Below are 15,101 nucleotides of genomic sequence, written 5' to 3'. Positions count from 1 at the left end.
CCATCAAGCCAAAGAATACACCACTGACGGCGATTCAACACTACAGTCCTGAACCCCTGGAAATTACTGAACATTATCGTTTTGGAAAACAAAATCAATTAACTGATGAAAGTATCAGTGCGGAAAATAACAGGTAAAACACTAAACAATTTGCAAAGCTGTTTTTTTACCGATGGCCTCCCAGAAGAAATTGTGTCCGATAATGGGCCACAATTTTGTTCAGAAGAATTTGCACAGTTCATGAGCAGAAACAGTGTGAAACATACCAAAGTTCCACCGTACCACCCTGCTTCAAATGGTGCAGCAGAGTGCACAGTACAAATTGTAAAACGTGCCCTCATCAAGCAAATGTTGGATCCAAATCCAAAGAAACTGCAATTGTCGTTTTACCACAAATTGGCAAATTTTCTAATTACTTCTCGAAATACTCCTCATACAACTACTGGTAGAACACCAGCAGAGTTGTTTCTCAAACGACAGCCACAAACCAGATTCTCTTTGTTAAAGCCAAACTTGACACAGTCAGTAGAAGAGAAACAATTAAGACAGAAGAGAATCATGATAGAGGTCGAGTAAGAGAGAGAAGTGTGAAATTGAATCAGAGGTTAGAGTGACTAACCATCACCATAAATGGTTAACGTGGTCAATAGGAAGAGTAAAAGCCCTTGCACATTTTTGGTCAAGATGTTTGATCAAGGAAAGGTTAGGTTTGTTCACATTGATCATATTTTACCTATATATTTGGAGGAGCTGAAAGTTAGGATGATTTGATTATTTCTGATGAGTCAGATAGACTTGTTACAAGTAGAGTACCAGTAGCAAATCCTACAACAGATGTACAAGAAACAAGTCTGAGAGAAAGTCAGAATTTAAGTCTGAGTGCGAGTGAGGCAGATGAACAGTCTGAAGTTGTAGAAAGTTCAAATGTAGATCAAGTTTGCCCTTGGAGAAAAACACTCCTCAGGCTCAGCCTAGAATGAGTCTAAGTTTAACACCAAGTTTGGAAAATTCTGTTCAAGAGCAAAGATATCCTCTTAGAAACACAAAACCAATGGTCAAGTTTGATTTGTAAATATGGCAAAATAAGTCAACATCTTTTGTTGTGTATAATTATGCAATTTATGTATGATGATTATTTTGTTATGATTAACTTCTTCAATAAGGAGGGAGAAGTGATATAGAGCTCCCCCTAGTATACTGTTCTACCTAGTGGACTACTGTGATAATGCAACTCCTGATGTATATAATAAAAGCATCTTGTGACAAGGTCACATGACAGTTCCTGTATAGCCATCTTGTGTATGTGTTTGTTTGTGAGGTCATAAAGAATATATCACAGTGTTGACTCCTTTCTGGGAGTTCCAGAGGCAGTTGGTGCCATCATTACCTCTCCCAAGAGGCCAGTTTTAAAGTGTGAGCCTCAACAGAGAGTAGTAACAGCCCATTTATGTCCTCACCCAATGTTCACACATCTGCGCTTCCAGCAGTGATTCCTGGACAGTGATTAAGAAGAGAAAACCGCGGTCTATTTTCCTCACCCTAAGCCAGTACAGCTAAGGAAAATTGAAGCACCTCCAGCACTGCACTGCCAGAGAAAATGATCTTAATACACATCATGAATTAAACTGGCACCCGATGATGTGTATAACTCAACTAGGGAAGAGCATAACTAAAGGCCATCAATATAAGATAGTCACCAAGAAATCCAATAGAGAATTCAAAAGAAAATTCTTTATCCAAAGAGTGGTGAGAATGTGGAACTCACTACCAGGGAGTGCTGGAAGCGAATAGTATAGATGCATGTAAGGGGAGGCTAGACAAGCATATGGGGGAGAAGGGAATAGAGGGTTGTGTGTGTAGATTTAGATGAGGAAAGATGGGAGGAGGCTCAAGTGACGCATGGACTGGTTGGGCCAAATGGCCTGCTTCTGTGCTGCATATCCTATATAAAACTCCTGATTGAATAAACTCGCTGAACCATCATAGGAGCTGGATGTTAAGTTGTCTACTTATAATTAGATAAAATAGATGATTGATCATCCTACATTTGGACTGCTTACTTGTCTGTTGACTAAATTGTTTATTGTGCAAAAGTTATATTCAGAAAATATCTTACACACATGAATCAGGGATTTCTTAACCCTCGGGTGAGCCACAGTGACTTTACATGATGATAATCAATGGAGCTTGATACATCAATAAGTGCCTTCCCCTTATAGAAAAACATGCTAATATTTTTCTTGAACAGATGACTACCTTTACTAGGTGGGAGACCACTCACATTCCGAGAGGACGTTGACCACCCAAACTAATATATTTAACATAAAAAATAACACAAAATAAATAATAGTAAGCCCAGGCTATATTTAAAATCATTGAATGATACAGCACATAAGGAGGCCATTCAGCCCACTATGTATGTGCCAGATCTTTAAAAGAGCTAGCCAATTAGTCCCACTCCCCTCTTTCCCCACAGCTCTGTAAATTGTTCCCTTTAAGTATTTATTAATTTCCCTTTTGAAAGTTATTATTGAATCTGCTTCTACTACCCTTTCAGGCAGTGCATTCCAGATCATAACAACTCACTGCATTAAAAAATCACCTCATCTCACCTCTGGTTCTTTTGCAAATTACCTTAACTCTGTGTCCTCTGGTTTCTGACCTATCTGCCACTGGAAACAGTTTCTCCTTACTTAATCAAAATCCTTCATGATTGTGGACATAGAAACATAGAAAATAGATGCAGGAGTAGGCCATTCGGCCCTTCTAGCCTGCACCGCCATTCAATGAGTTCATGGCTGAACATGCAACTTCAGTACCCCATTCCTGCTTTCTCGCCATACCCCTTGATCCCCCTAGTAGTAAGGACTACATCTAACTCCTTTTTGAATATATTTAGTGAATTGGCCTCAACAACTTTCTGTGGTAGAGAATTCCACAGGTTCACCACTCTCTGGGTGAAGAAGGTTCTCCTCATCTCGGTCCTAAATGGCTTACCCCTTATCCTTAGACTGTGACCCCTGGTTCTGGACTTCCCCAACATTGGGAACATTCTTCCTGCATCTAACCTGTCTAAACCCATCAGAATTTTAAACGTTTCTATGAGGTCCCCTCTCAATCTTCTGAACTCCAGTGAATACAAGCCCAGTTGATTCAGTCTTTCTTGATAGGTCAGTCCCACCATCCCGGAAATCAGTCTGGTGAATCTTCGCTGCACTCCCTCAATAACAAGAATGTCCTTCCTCAGGTTAGGAGACCAAAACTGTACACAATATTCCAGGTGTGGCCTCACCAAGGCCCTGTACAACTGTAGCAAAACCTCCCTGCCCCTGTACTCAAATCCCCTCGCTATGAAGGCCAACATGCCATTTGCTTTCTTAACCGCCTGCTGTACCTGCATGCCAACCTTCAATGACTGATGTACCATGACACCCAGGTCTCGTTGCACCTCCCCTTTTCCTAATCTGTCACCATTCAGATAATAGTCTGTCTCTCTGTTTTTACCACCAAAGTGGACAACCTCACATTTATCCACATTATACTTCATCTGCCATGCATTTGCCCACTCACCTAACCTATCCAAGTCACTCTGCAGCCTCATAGCATCCTCCTCGCAGCTCACACTGCCACCCAACTTAGTGTCATCCGCAAATTTGGAGATACTACATTTAATCCCCTCGTCTAAATCATTAATGTACAGTGTAAACAGCTGGGGCCCCAGCACAGAACCTTGCGGTACCCCACTAGTCACTGCCTGCCATTCTGAAAAGTCCCCATTTACTCCTACTCTTTGCTTCCTGTCTGACAACCAGTTCTCAATCCATGTCAGCACACTACCCCCAATCCCATGTGCTTTAACTTTGCACATTAATCTCTTGTGTGGAACCTTGTTGAAAGCCTTCTGAAAGTCCAAATATACCACATCAAATGGTTCTCCCTTGTCCACTCTACTGGAAACATCCTCAAAAAATTCCAGAAGATTTGTCAAGCATGATTTCCCTTTCACAAATCCATGCTGACTTGGACCTATCATATCACCTCTTTCCAAATGCGCTGCTACAATATCCTTAATAATTGATTCCATCATCTTACCCACTACCGATGTCAGGCTGACCGGTCTATAATTCCCTGTTTTCTCTCTCCCTCCTTTTTTAAAAAGTGGGGTTACATTGGCTACCCTCCACTCCATAGGAACTGATCCAGAGTCAATGGAATGTTGGAAAATGACTGTCAACGCATCCACTATTTCCAAGACCACCTCCTTAAGTACTCTGGGATGCAGTCCATCAGGCCCTGGAGATTTATCGGCCTTCAATCCCATCAATTTCCCCAACACAATTTCCCGACTAATAAGGATTTCCCTCAGTTCCTCCTCCTTACTAGACCCTCTGACCTTTCTTATATCCGGAATGTTGTTAGTGTCCTCCTTAGTGAATACCGAACCAAAGTACTTGTTCAATTGGTCCGCCATTTCTTTGTTCCCCGTTATGACCTCCCCTGATTCTGACTGCAGGGGACCTACATTTGTCTTTACTAACCTTTTTCTCTTTACATATCTATAGAAACTTTTGCAATCCGTCTTAATGTTCCCTGCAAGCTTCTTCTCGTACTCCATTTTCCCTGCCCTAATCAAACCCTTTGTCCTCCTCTGCTGAGTTCTAAATTTCTCCCAGTCCCCGGGTTCGCTGCTATTGCTGGCCAATTTGTATGCCACTTCCTTGGCTTTAATACTATCCCTGATTTCCCTTGATAGCCACGGTTGAGCCATCTTCGCTTTTTTATTTTTATGCCAGACAGGAATGTACAATTGTTGTAGTTCATCCATGCGGTCTCTAAATGTCTGCCATTGCCCATCCACAGTCAACCCCTCAAGTATCATTCGCCAATCAATCCTAGCCAATTCACACCTCATACCTTCAAAGTTACCCTTCTTTAAGTTCTGGACCATGGTCTCTGAATTAACTGTTTCATTCTCCATCCTAATGCAGAATTCTACCATATTATGGTCACTCTTCCCCAAGGGGCCTCGCACAACGAAATTGCTAATTAATCCTCTCTCATTACACAACACCCAGTCTAAGATGGCTTCTCCCCTAGTTGGTTCCTCGACATATTGGTCTAGAAAACCATCCCTTATGCACTCCAGGAAATCCTCCTCCACCGTATTGCTTCCAGTTTGGTTAGCCCAATCTATGTGCATATTACATTCACCTATTATAACTGCTGCACCCTTATTGCATGCACCCATAATTTCCTGTTTGATGCCCTCCCCAACATCACTACTACTGTTTGGAGGTCTGTACACAACTCCCACTAACGTTTTTTGCCCTTTGGTGTTCTGCAGCTCTACCCATATAGATTCCACATCATTCAAGCTAATGTCATTCCTAATTATTGTATTAATCTCCTCTTTAACCAGCAATGGTACCCCACCTCCTTTTCCTTTTATTCTCTCCTTCCTGAATGTTGAATACCCCTGGATGTTGAGTTCCCAGCCCTGATCATCCTGGAGCCACGTCTCCGTAATCCCAATCACATCATATTTGTTAACATCTATTTGCACAGTTAATTCATCCACCTTATTGCGGATACTCCTTGCATTAAGACACAAAGCCTTCAGGCTTGTTTTTTTAACACCCTTTGTCCTTTTAGAATTTTGTTGTACAGTGGCCCTTTTTGTTCTTTGTCTTGCATTTCTCTGCCCTCCACTTTTTCTCATCTCCTTTCTGTTTTTTGCTTTTATCTCCTTTTTGTTTCCCTCTGTCTCCCTCCATTGGTTCTCATCCCCCTGCCATATTAGTTTAACTCCTCCCCAACAGTACTAGCAAACAATCCCCCTAGGACATTGATTCCGGTCCTGCCCAGGTGCAGACCGTCCGGTTTGTACTAGTCCCACCTCCCCCAGAACCGGTTCCAATGCCCCAGGAATTTGAATCCCTCCCTGCTGCACCACTGCTCAAGCCACGTATTCATCTGTGCTATCCTGCGATTCCTACTCTGACTAGCACGTGGTACTGGTAGCAATCCCGAGATTACTACTTTTGAGGTCCTACTTTTTAATTTAGCTCCTAGCTCCTTGAATTCGTTTCGTAGGACCTCATCCCTTTTCTTACCTATGTCGTTGGTACCAATGTGAACCACGACAACTGGCTGTTCTCCCTCCCTTTTTAGAATGTCCTGCACCTGCTCCGAGACATCCTTGACCCTTGCACCAGGGAGGCAACATACTATCCTGGAGTCTCGGTTGCGGCCGCAGAAACGCCTATCTATTCCCCTAACAATTGAATCCCCTATCACTATCGCTCTCCCACTCTTTTTCCTGCCCTCCTGTGCAACAGAGCCAGCCATGGTGCCATGAACTTGGCTGCTGCTGCCCTCCCCTGATGAGTCATCTCCCTCAACAGCACTCAAAACAGTGCATCTGTTTTGCAGGGGGATGATCACAGGGGACCTTTGCACTACGTTCTTTGCACTGCTCTTCCTGCTGGTCTTCCATTCCCTATCTGGCTGTGGACCCTTCTCTTGTGGTATGACCAACTCACTACACGTGCTACTCACATCATTCTCAGCATCGTGGATGCTCCAGAGTGAATCCACCCTCAGCTCCAACTCCGCAACGCGGACCGTCAGGAGCTGGAGGTGGATACACTTCCTGCGCACGTAGTCGTCAGGGACACTGGAGTCGTTCCTGAGTTCCCACATGGTACAGGAGGAGCATAACACGTGACCGAGCTCTTCTGCCATGACTTAACCTTTAGATAGGCAACAATAATGTTAAAGTTTACTCACTGTTAAAGAGAAGAAAGAAAAACTACTCACCAATCACCAGCCAATCAATTAACCCCTTTGGCTATGACGTCACCTTTCTGTTTCTTTTTATTTCTTTTTTGCCTTCTCCCTGTAGCTGCAGAAGCACGCCTCACCAACCCCTGGACATCTCTATTAAATCTCCACTTAACCTTCTCTTCTCCAAGGAGAACAACCCCAGCTTCTTCCACGTAACTGAAGTCCCTCACCCCTGGTACCATTCGAGTAAATCTCCTCTGCACCCTCTCTAAGGCTTTGACATCCTTCCTAAAGTGTGGTGCCCAGAATTGGCCAGCAAACTCCAGTTGAAGCCTAACCAGAGTTTTATTCGGGTTTAGCAAAACTTCTTTGCTTTGTACTCTGTGCCCATTAATAAAGCCAATGCTCCTCCTGGTCCAGAAGCAGTGCTCTAAAAAGAACTTACCAGCTGTATCCGGCTGTTCCTGCCTCCTTTTAGCTGCTGGGTTTCCCCACCCAAACCGGCAAAATGGAGGAAGATATGCCTTTTTAAATATTGCATTTCTAGAGAGAAAATGGTGTGGCCTCATCACTTGAACATAGCAACTTTGTATATGTTTGTCAGGAACATGTGAGTCCATGTGGTTCTTAACATTTTCATTACTTGAACTTTCTATTCAACATTCCTAAATTCTCCTCTAATTTAATGTATTATTTTGGACTTGCAGATCTCAGGACACCAGGGAAATAATACTGTTCTTCAAAGAGTTTGTAAACCCAGTTAAAATACAGAGTCATGTTTACATTACAGGGTTAATCTCTTTCCATTCTTGTCAGATTTCAGAGTAATGTATTTTGGTTGAAAGTTCTTTGTTTTGTATCTGGGGAACAGGGTAGTGAAAACTGTAGGCAAGACAAGACAAATCGACAAGTCGTGGTTAAGCAGTGCCAAGTTTGGATTTGGAAAGACTAGATTACAGGAGGAGGGCAGCAAAGTTAAAGTCCACCTCTATTAGTATGAAGCTAATCCTCAATCTGTAGCAGAGGAGAGATTATTAATAGCAGACTGTAACACTTGTGTAGTATCAGTCCATTTGTAATGCTGACTGTTGCTTGATGGGCCTGATTACATTGAATGAGTCCAGGGACAGATGTGATCATCAGTAACATACTATACCAGTCGACAAGCTTCCCGCTGGAGTGGAACTAAATTACAGAACCGGTGGGAACCTGTACAACCTTCGAAGTCTCCAGGCCAGATCCACGACCACCCCAACCTCTGTCGTCGAGCTCCAGTACACGGACGCTGCCTGCATCTGCGCACACGCAGAGGCTGAACTCCAGGACATAGCTGACGTATTTACTGAGGAGTACGAAAGCATGGGCCTTACGCTAGACATCAATAAGACAAAGGTCCTCCACCAGCTTGTCCTCGCCGCCCAGCACTGCCCTCCAGTCATCAAGATCCACAGTGCGGCCCTGGACAACGTGGATCACTTCCCTTATCTCGGGAGTCTCCGGTCAACAAGAGGAGGCATTGACGATGAGATCCAACACTGCCTCCAGTGCGCCAATGCAGCCTTCGGCCGCCTGAGGAAAAGAGAATTTGAAGACCAGGCCCGCAAAACTGCCACCAAGCTCATGGTCTACAGGGCTGTAGTAATACCCGACCTCCTGTATGGCTCAGAAACATGGACCATGTATAGCAGACACTTCAAGTCGCTGGAGAAATACCACCAATGATGTCTCTGCAAGATCCTACAATAGCTGGGTCGAAAGACGTACCAATGTTAGCGTCCTTGTGCAAGCCAACATCCCCAGCATTGAAGCACAATTGATCAGCTCCGCTGGGCAGGCCACATTGTTCGCATGCCAGGCACGAGACTCCCAAAGCAAGCGCTCTACTTGGAACGCCTTCACACAAATGAGCCAAAGGTGGGCAGCGGAAATATTACAAGGACACCCTCAAAGCCTCCCTGATAAAGTGCAACATCCCCACTGACACCTGGGAGTCCCTGGCCAAAGACCGCCCTAAATGGAGGAAGTCATTCGGGAGGGCGCTGAGCTCCTCGAGTCTCATCGCTGAGAGCATGCAGAAATCAAGCACAGGCAGCGGAAAGAGCGTGCGGCAAACCAGTCCCACCCTCCCTTACCCTCAACAACTATTTGTCTCACCTGTGACAGAGACTGTGGTTCTCGTATTGGACTGTACAGCCACCTAAGAACTCATGTTAAGAGTAGAAGCAAGTCTTCCTCAATTCCGAGGGACTGCCTATGATGATGATGACACCAGTAATACATTCAGCAGTGCTCCACAGAATATTTTCTGTTTGCACAATGTAATTTGCATGGTTTGGATCATTAATTTGAATCAATAGCTGCACAAAATGACCAAGCTTGCTTTTTTGTTTACAACTCTCAGTTGAAGAAAGTAGATGAAATGTAGATTTTTCTTTGTATAGTGGTCATTATCTGTTTACAATTGCATTTTTTGGATACATTAAAATAAAGCTCAGTCTACCTGTTCAGGTGGATGTAAAATATCCCATAATAGTATTCAAAGTTGAGCAGAAATTAGAGCGCTACCACAAGTAGTAGTTGAGGCGAATCACAGATACATTTAAGAAGGAAGCTGGATAAGCACATGATGGGGGAAGGAATAGAAGGGTGTGCTGATAGGGTTAGATGAAATGTGGTGGGATGAGGCTCTTGTGGAACACAAACACCGGCATGGACCAGTTGGGCCTAATAGTCTGTTACTGTGCTGCAGACTATGTAATATCAGCAATGGGGCCTCATTTACATATTAAAATATGGACCCGCTTCTCCAGAGCGGGTTACTCAGACTCCTCAGACCCAGTGCAATTAAAACAAAAGCAGGCTCGTTAACGGCTGATTGGGGTTGGGTTTTCCAATTTAGCTGTTACATTGGAATAAAATACTCATATTGTTAGCGTGACAATTAGTTGTTCGTATTTCCAAGACCCTCTAGAATCCTCAAAGAATAACGAAGTAATACATGACCTTCAAGTTTGATTTCATGATGCTAATAATGTTAGGCATAGCCATTGGCCATTATATCAATCTCCCATGCAACCTATATCCCTAGGACAACGTACACCCATGTAGATCATTGCGGACATCAAAGTTATAAGCTGCTTGCAATCCAGCATGTCAGTATATTTATTAGAAGAGCCTGTGATCAGCTACATAAAAATATCAATATTACAGTTCAAGGCAGCATTCCCCTGTGATAACTAATTTCTCTAGTAAATCTCTCAGTGAATCTGCCGAAAACAAATGCTCAGTCGATTAAATCAGGATTGCACAATGCTAACCAGTTTGTCACTGTCTGTTTTGGCTTCCAGATTTTATGTTCACACAGTTAATTCTGACATTGAAATTGAGATGCCTTTTCACCTTCAAACATTTGTGTTGTTGTTCTTATTGGGAAGTACAATCTAGTGAATACTTTTACTGTACTATAGATATAACATCTGATATGGCTGGAAACAATGGTATCATTTACATTAAACTGAATCACTCTTCTAGACTAAGCGACTGAGCTGGTGATTTTACAAACATTTGAAGCAAGAATGTGACATTATAAGGAGTCATGAACTTCTAGCCTGCAACAGCTTAACTTAACAATGAGGAATCAGCTTTTATTTTTGAAAGTCTCCAATCTAATTTTGATCATGTTTTTACATTTGATCAGGTTCAAAGGTTTTCATACATTGACTACAAGGTTAAGCTATTGTAGAATGCATTAAGGCAGGTAATTTAACCCCCTCGTGCAGCAAAAATGGTGCATGCAAAGGGTTAAAATTTGAGAATTCTAGCAGTTCCAACCCACTGTGTTCCCAGCCGCTGTAATGTAGAAGACGCCGACTCATGCCATTGATGAGCCTAAAGGCAGGCCTGGGCCTACTTAATACTTAAAAGGCATTCATCAGCGGCGCAATGTCAATATTCAGGCAGGAGAGCTGCTCAGGAGGAAGACACGGTGCAGTTGTTGGAGCTTGTGTTGACTTTCACTGTAACAGTGCAGAAGGCTAAAGACAGAGATAGCAAGGTAGCGATGGAAGGGGCAGGGATTAAAGCGGTCATCCACAGGGAGCTTAGGGTCACAGTTATGGAGAGAATCTATACATGCTTCCTTATTCCATTGTTCGCTTTTTTCACCTGTCCTCTTTTAGATTAATTGTTCATCAGTCATTTTTCAGTTCTGATAATGGGTCAATTTTCTCTCCACAGATGCTGACTGACTTGCTACGTGTGTCTCTAGTTTTGTCTGTTTTTATTAGAGATGCTCTTGTTCCACTGCTGTGCTATTCTCAGCCCGCAAACAGCATTTTACATTAATAAGTGGAACATGTTTCCAGTTTCAGGAAGATGTGAGGTCCCAAGATGGAGTACTACATAAAAGGTTAATACTATTTTCAGTGACTAGTGATAAGAGGCCTGCTAGCTTGCAGAAGCTTTTCAGATCTTATCTTCTTTTATTCTCTTGCTGAACAAACCTCCTGTACAGATCAGTGCCAGTTCCTGAGATTTTGTGTGCTGCAAGAGATAAGCTCACTATGACAGCAAACCTCCTGACATTTTCATTGGTGTCTATGTAATTGTGACCAAAAAAACCCAGGCCCAAATTTCTGCCAAAAGAAAATCAGGACACTGCCTGCCTCTTTCTCACCTGTGACTGTGGATGAGTGCATTGAAGGCCGTGCCATCTGACCAGCTGGAGGTGAAATTGACGACATTGACTGGTTTGTAGCCACGGATGGATTGACGCACCCAGCTCAGCAGAATCTTCTCACTATTGGTCTGCTGAAGGTTGGCCATGATGCCTTTCATAACATCTTTCACCTTAAAAGGAAGACAGACAAGTTAGCGAGAACGTGATAGTACCAGAATCACCGCTCTATCTCTCCAGTACCATTAACACGTGAACATTATCAAATATTTAATTTTTCTCCTCTTGCAAAACATTCACTGTGCAACAAAAAACAAAAAATTGCATTTTAGATTGGTATTGCTCCCTATCCCCTGACTTTATATGGCCATTTCATTCACTCTCCCCACAAGCTTTCAGCCAATAGCAAGGGGTGGTCTGTACCACAGGCTTCTATTTGGTCATCATGACTATTGCTCTTTGATGCCTACCACAAGATATTCTTTCTGGGCCAGTGTAGGTTCGCCCTGCTGAATTTTCATTTTACAAGAAATAAAAAAACTCCTGCTCAAGGTAACTGAATTTCAATGGCAATAAACATTGGTCTATTTGGTGGGAGAGGTACGTCGCCCAGCACAGAATCATAGAATGATACAGCAGAGGAGGCCATTCAGCCCATTATGCCTGTGCTGGCTCCTTGATAGAGCTATCCAATTAATCCCATTTCCCTGCTCCTTACCCATAGCCCTGTAAGATTTTTTCTCTTCAAGTATGTATTCAATTCTGTTTCAAATGTTACTATTGAATCTGCTTCCACCACCCTTTCAGGCAGTGCAATTCAGATCACAACAACACGTGTAAATAAATGTTTCCACACGTCACCTCTGGTTCTTTTGCCAATCACCTTAAATCTGTGTCCTCTGGTTACAGACCCTTCAGCTACTGGAAAAAGTTTCTCCTTGTTTACTCTATCAAAACCATTCATGATTATGAACACCTCTATCAAATCTTCTCTTAACCTTTTCTGCTCTGCGGAGAAGAACCCCAGCTTCTCCAGTCTCCCCACATAACCGACGTCCCTCATCCTTGGTAACAAACTAGAAAATCTCTTCTCCACCCTCTCTAAAGCCTTGACATCTTTACTACTTGAACACAATACTCTAACTGAGGCCTAACCAATGTTTTATAAAGGTTTAGCATAACTTCCTTACTTTTGTACTCTGTGCCTCTATTATTAAAGCCAAGTATCCCATATGTTTTCAAACAGCCTTCTCAACTTGTCCTGACACCTTCAATGATTTGTATACATATACATCCAGCGCTCTCTTTTCCTGCTCCCCATTCAAAATTCTACCATTTAGTTTATATTGCTTCTCCTCATTCTTCCTATCAAAATGATTTACAAATTTAAAAGCTCTTTATCTGAATGTACGCAGCATTCGTAAAACAGATGAGTTGACGGCACAAATAGATACAAATAGGTATAATCGAATTGCCATTGCAGAGACGTGGTTGCAAGGTGACCAAGGCTGGGAACGAAATATTCAGAGGTATTTGACAATTCGGAAGGACAGACAGAAAGGGAAAGGAGGTGGGATAGCTCTGTTAACAAAAGGATGAGATCAGTGCATTAGTGAGAAACAATATTGGCTCAGAAGATCAAGATGTTGAATCAGTTTGTGTGGGGATAAGGAATAATAAGGGGAAAAAGTTGCTGGTGGGTGTAGTCTATAGGCCCCCTAACAGTAGCTACATTGTTGGACAGAGTATAAAACAAGAAATACTGGAGGCTTGTAAAAAAGAAACGGCAATAATGATGGGTGATTTTAACTTTCATATTGATTGGACAAAGCAAATTGGCCAGGGTAGCCGTGAGGAAGAGTTCATAGTGTGTATCCGGGATAGTTTCTTGAACAGTACATTGCGGAACCAACCAGGGAGCAGGCTATCTTAGATCTGGTACTGTGTAATGAGACAGAATTAATAAACAATCTCCTAGTAAAGGATCCTCTAGGAATGAGTGAACATAACATGGTTGAATTTCAAGTTCAGTTGCAGGGTGAGAAAGTGGGACCTCAAACCAGTGTCCTAAGCTTAAATAAAGGAGACTACAAAGGTATGAGGGCAGAGTTGGCTAAAGTGGACTGGGAAAATAGATTGAAGTGTGAGACGGTTGATGAGCAGTGGCAGACATTTAAGGAGATATTTTATAACTCTCAACAAAAATATATTCCAATGAGAAGGAAATAAGGGATGGTTTCATATTGAAAACAAGGGCATACAAAGTGTCCAAGGCCAGTGGGAGGCCAGAGGATTGGGAAACTTTTAAAAGCCAGCAAAGAACGACTAAATAACGAGAGGGAAGATAGATTATAAAAGCAAACTAGCGCAAAATATAAAAAAATATAGGAAGAGTTTCGATAGGTACATAAAAAGAAAAAGAGTGGCGAAAGTAAATGTTGGTCCCTTAGAGGATGAGACTGAGGAATTAATAATGGAGAACGGGGAAATTGCAGAGACTTTAAACAAACATTTTGTATCAGTCTTCACGGTAGAAGACACGAAAAACATCCCAATAGTGGATAATCAAGGGGCTAAAGGGAGGGAGGAACTAAATACAATTAATATTACTAAAGAAGTAGTACTCGGTAAAATAATGGGACTAAAGGCAGTCAAGTCCCAGGACCTGATGGCTTACATCAGAGAGTCTTAAAGGAAGTGGCTGCAAAGATAGTGGATGCATTGGTTGTAGTCTACCAAAATTCCCTGAATTCAAGGGAGGTCCCAGCGGATTGGAAAACCGCAAATGTAACGCCCCTATTTAAAAAAGGAGGCAGACAGAAAGCAGGAAACTATAGATCAGTTAGCCTAACGTCTGTCGTTGGGAAAATGCTGGAGTCCATAATGAGGAAAGCAGTAGCAGGACATTTGGAAAAGCATGATTCAAACAAACAGAGTCAACATGGTTTTCTGAAAGGGAAATCATGTTTGACAAATTTGCTAGAGTTCTTTGAGGATGTAACGAGCAGGGTGGATAAGGGGGAACCAGTGGATGTGGTGTATTTGGATTTCCAGAAGGCATTCGATAAGATGCCACATAAAAGGTTACTTCACAAGATAAAAGTTCATGGGGTTAGGTTTAGGGGTAATATATTAGCATGGATAGAGGATTGGCTAAGTAACAGAAAACAGAGGGTCGGGATTGTCATGTATTCAACTGTCATTGTAATCCATGTATAAACTGACCTAAGTTGTACACTGTAAGAACACTGACCACTAAGTGGTGAACTTGTGGGAGACACTCTTAACCTGGACATTCAGGTATAAAAGGAGAAGCTCCAACCATCTTCTCCACTTCAGTGCTGGCTAATAAAGGTTACTGGTCACAGAGTGACCTTCTCTCTAGTATGGGCCTCGTGTGCATTTGTACTGTATAGTAAGGACATATTATTGGCGATGAGAAACTGGGATTTAAACCACGCGAGCATGGCCAATAGCAGCACAGATGAGAGATACTGTGTTGGTGATGATTGGGACGATTTTATTGAGAGACTACAGCAAAGTTTTGTCACTAAGGAATGGCTGGGTCAGGATTCGGCCGACAAACACGGGGCTCATGTCCTGATGGTTTGTGGATCCAGGACGTACTCCCTGATGAAGG

General features: G+C 42.7%; 1 protein-coding gene across 12 annotated transcripts in view; it reads right to left on the bottom strand.

Annotated features, from left to right (window-relative positions):
* The window catches only part of dmd (dystrophin), a 2,299,423-nt gene that overhangs the window by 1,629,900 nt on the left and 654,422 nt on the right, over positions 1–15,101 (bottom strand). For all 12 annotated transcript variants that reach the window (XM_070893344.1, XM_070893337.1, XM_070893339.1 and 9 more), the window contains exon 6: positions 11,462–11,634. In XM_070893344.1, the coding sequence (XP_070749445.1) occupies positions 11,462–11,634 (173 nt within the window). The remainder of the gene's footprint in view (positions 1–11,461; positions 11,635–15,101) is intronic.

Source organism: Pristiophorus japonicus, chromosome 11 (genome assembly GCF_044704955.1).
Source record: "Pristiophorus japonicus isolate sPriJap1 chromosome 11, sPriJap1.hap1, whole genome shotgun sequence".
NCBI lineage: Eukaryota > Metazoa > Chordata > Chondrichthyes > Pristiophoridae > Pristiophorus > Pristiophorus japonicus.
The sequence above is the reverse complement of the archived record's forward strand: the minus strand, read 5'-3'. Positions and strand labels throughout refer to the sequence as shown.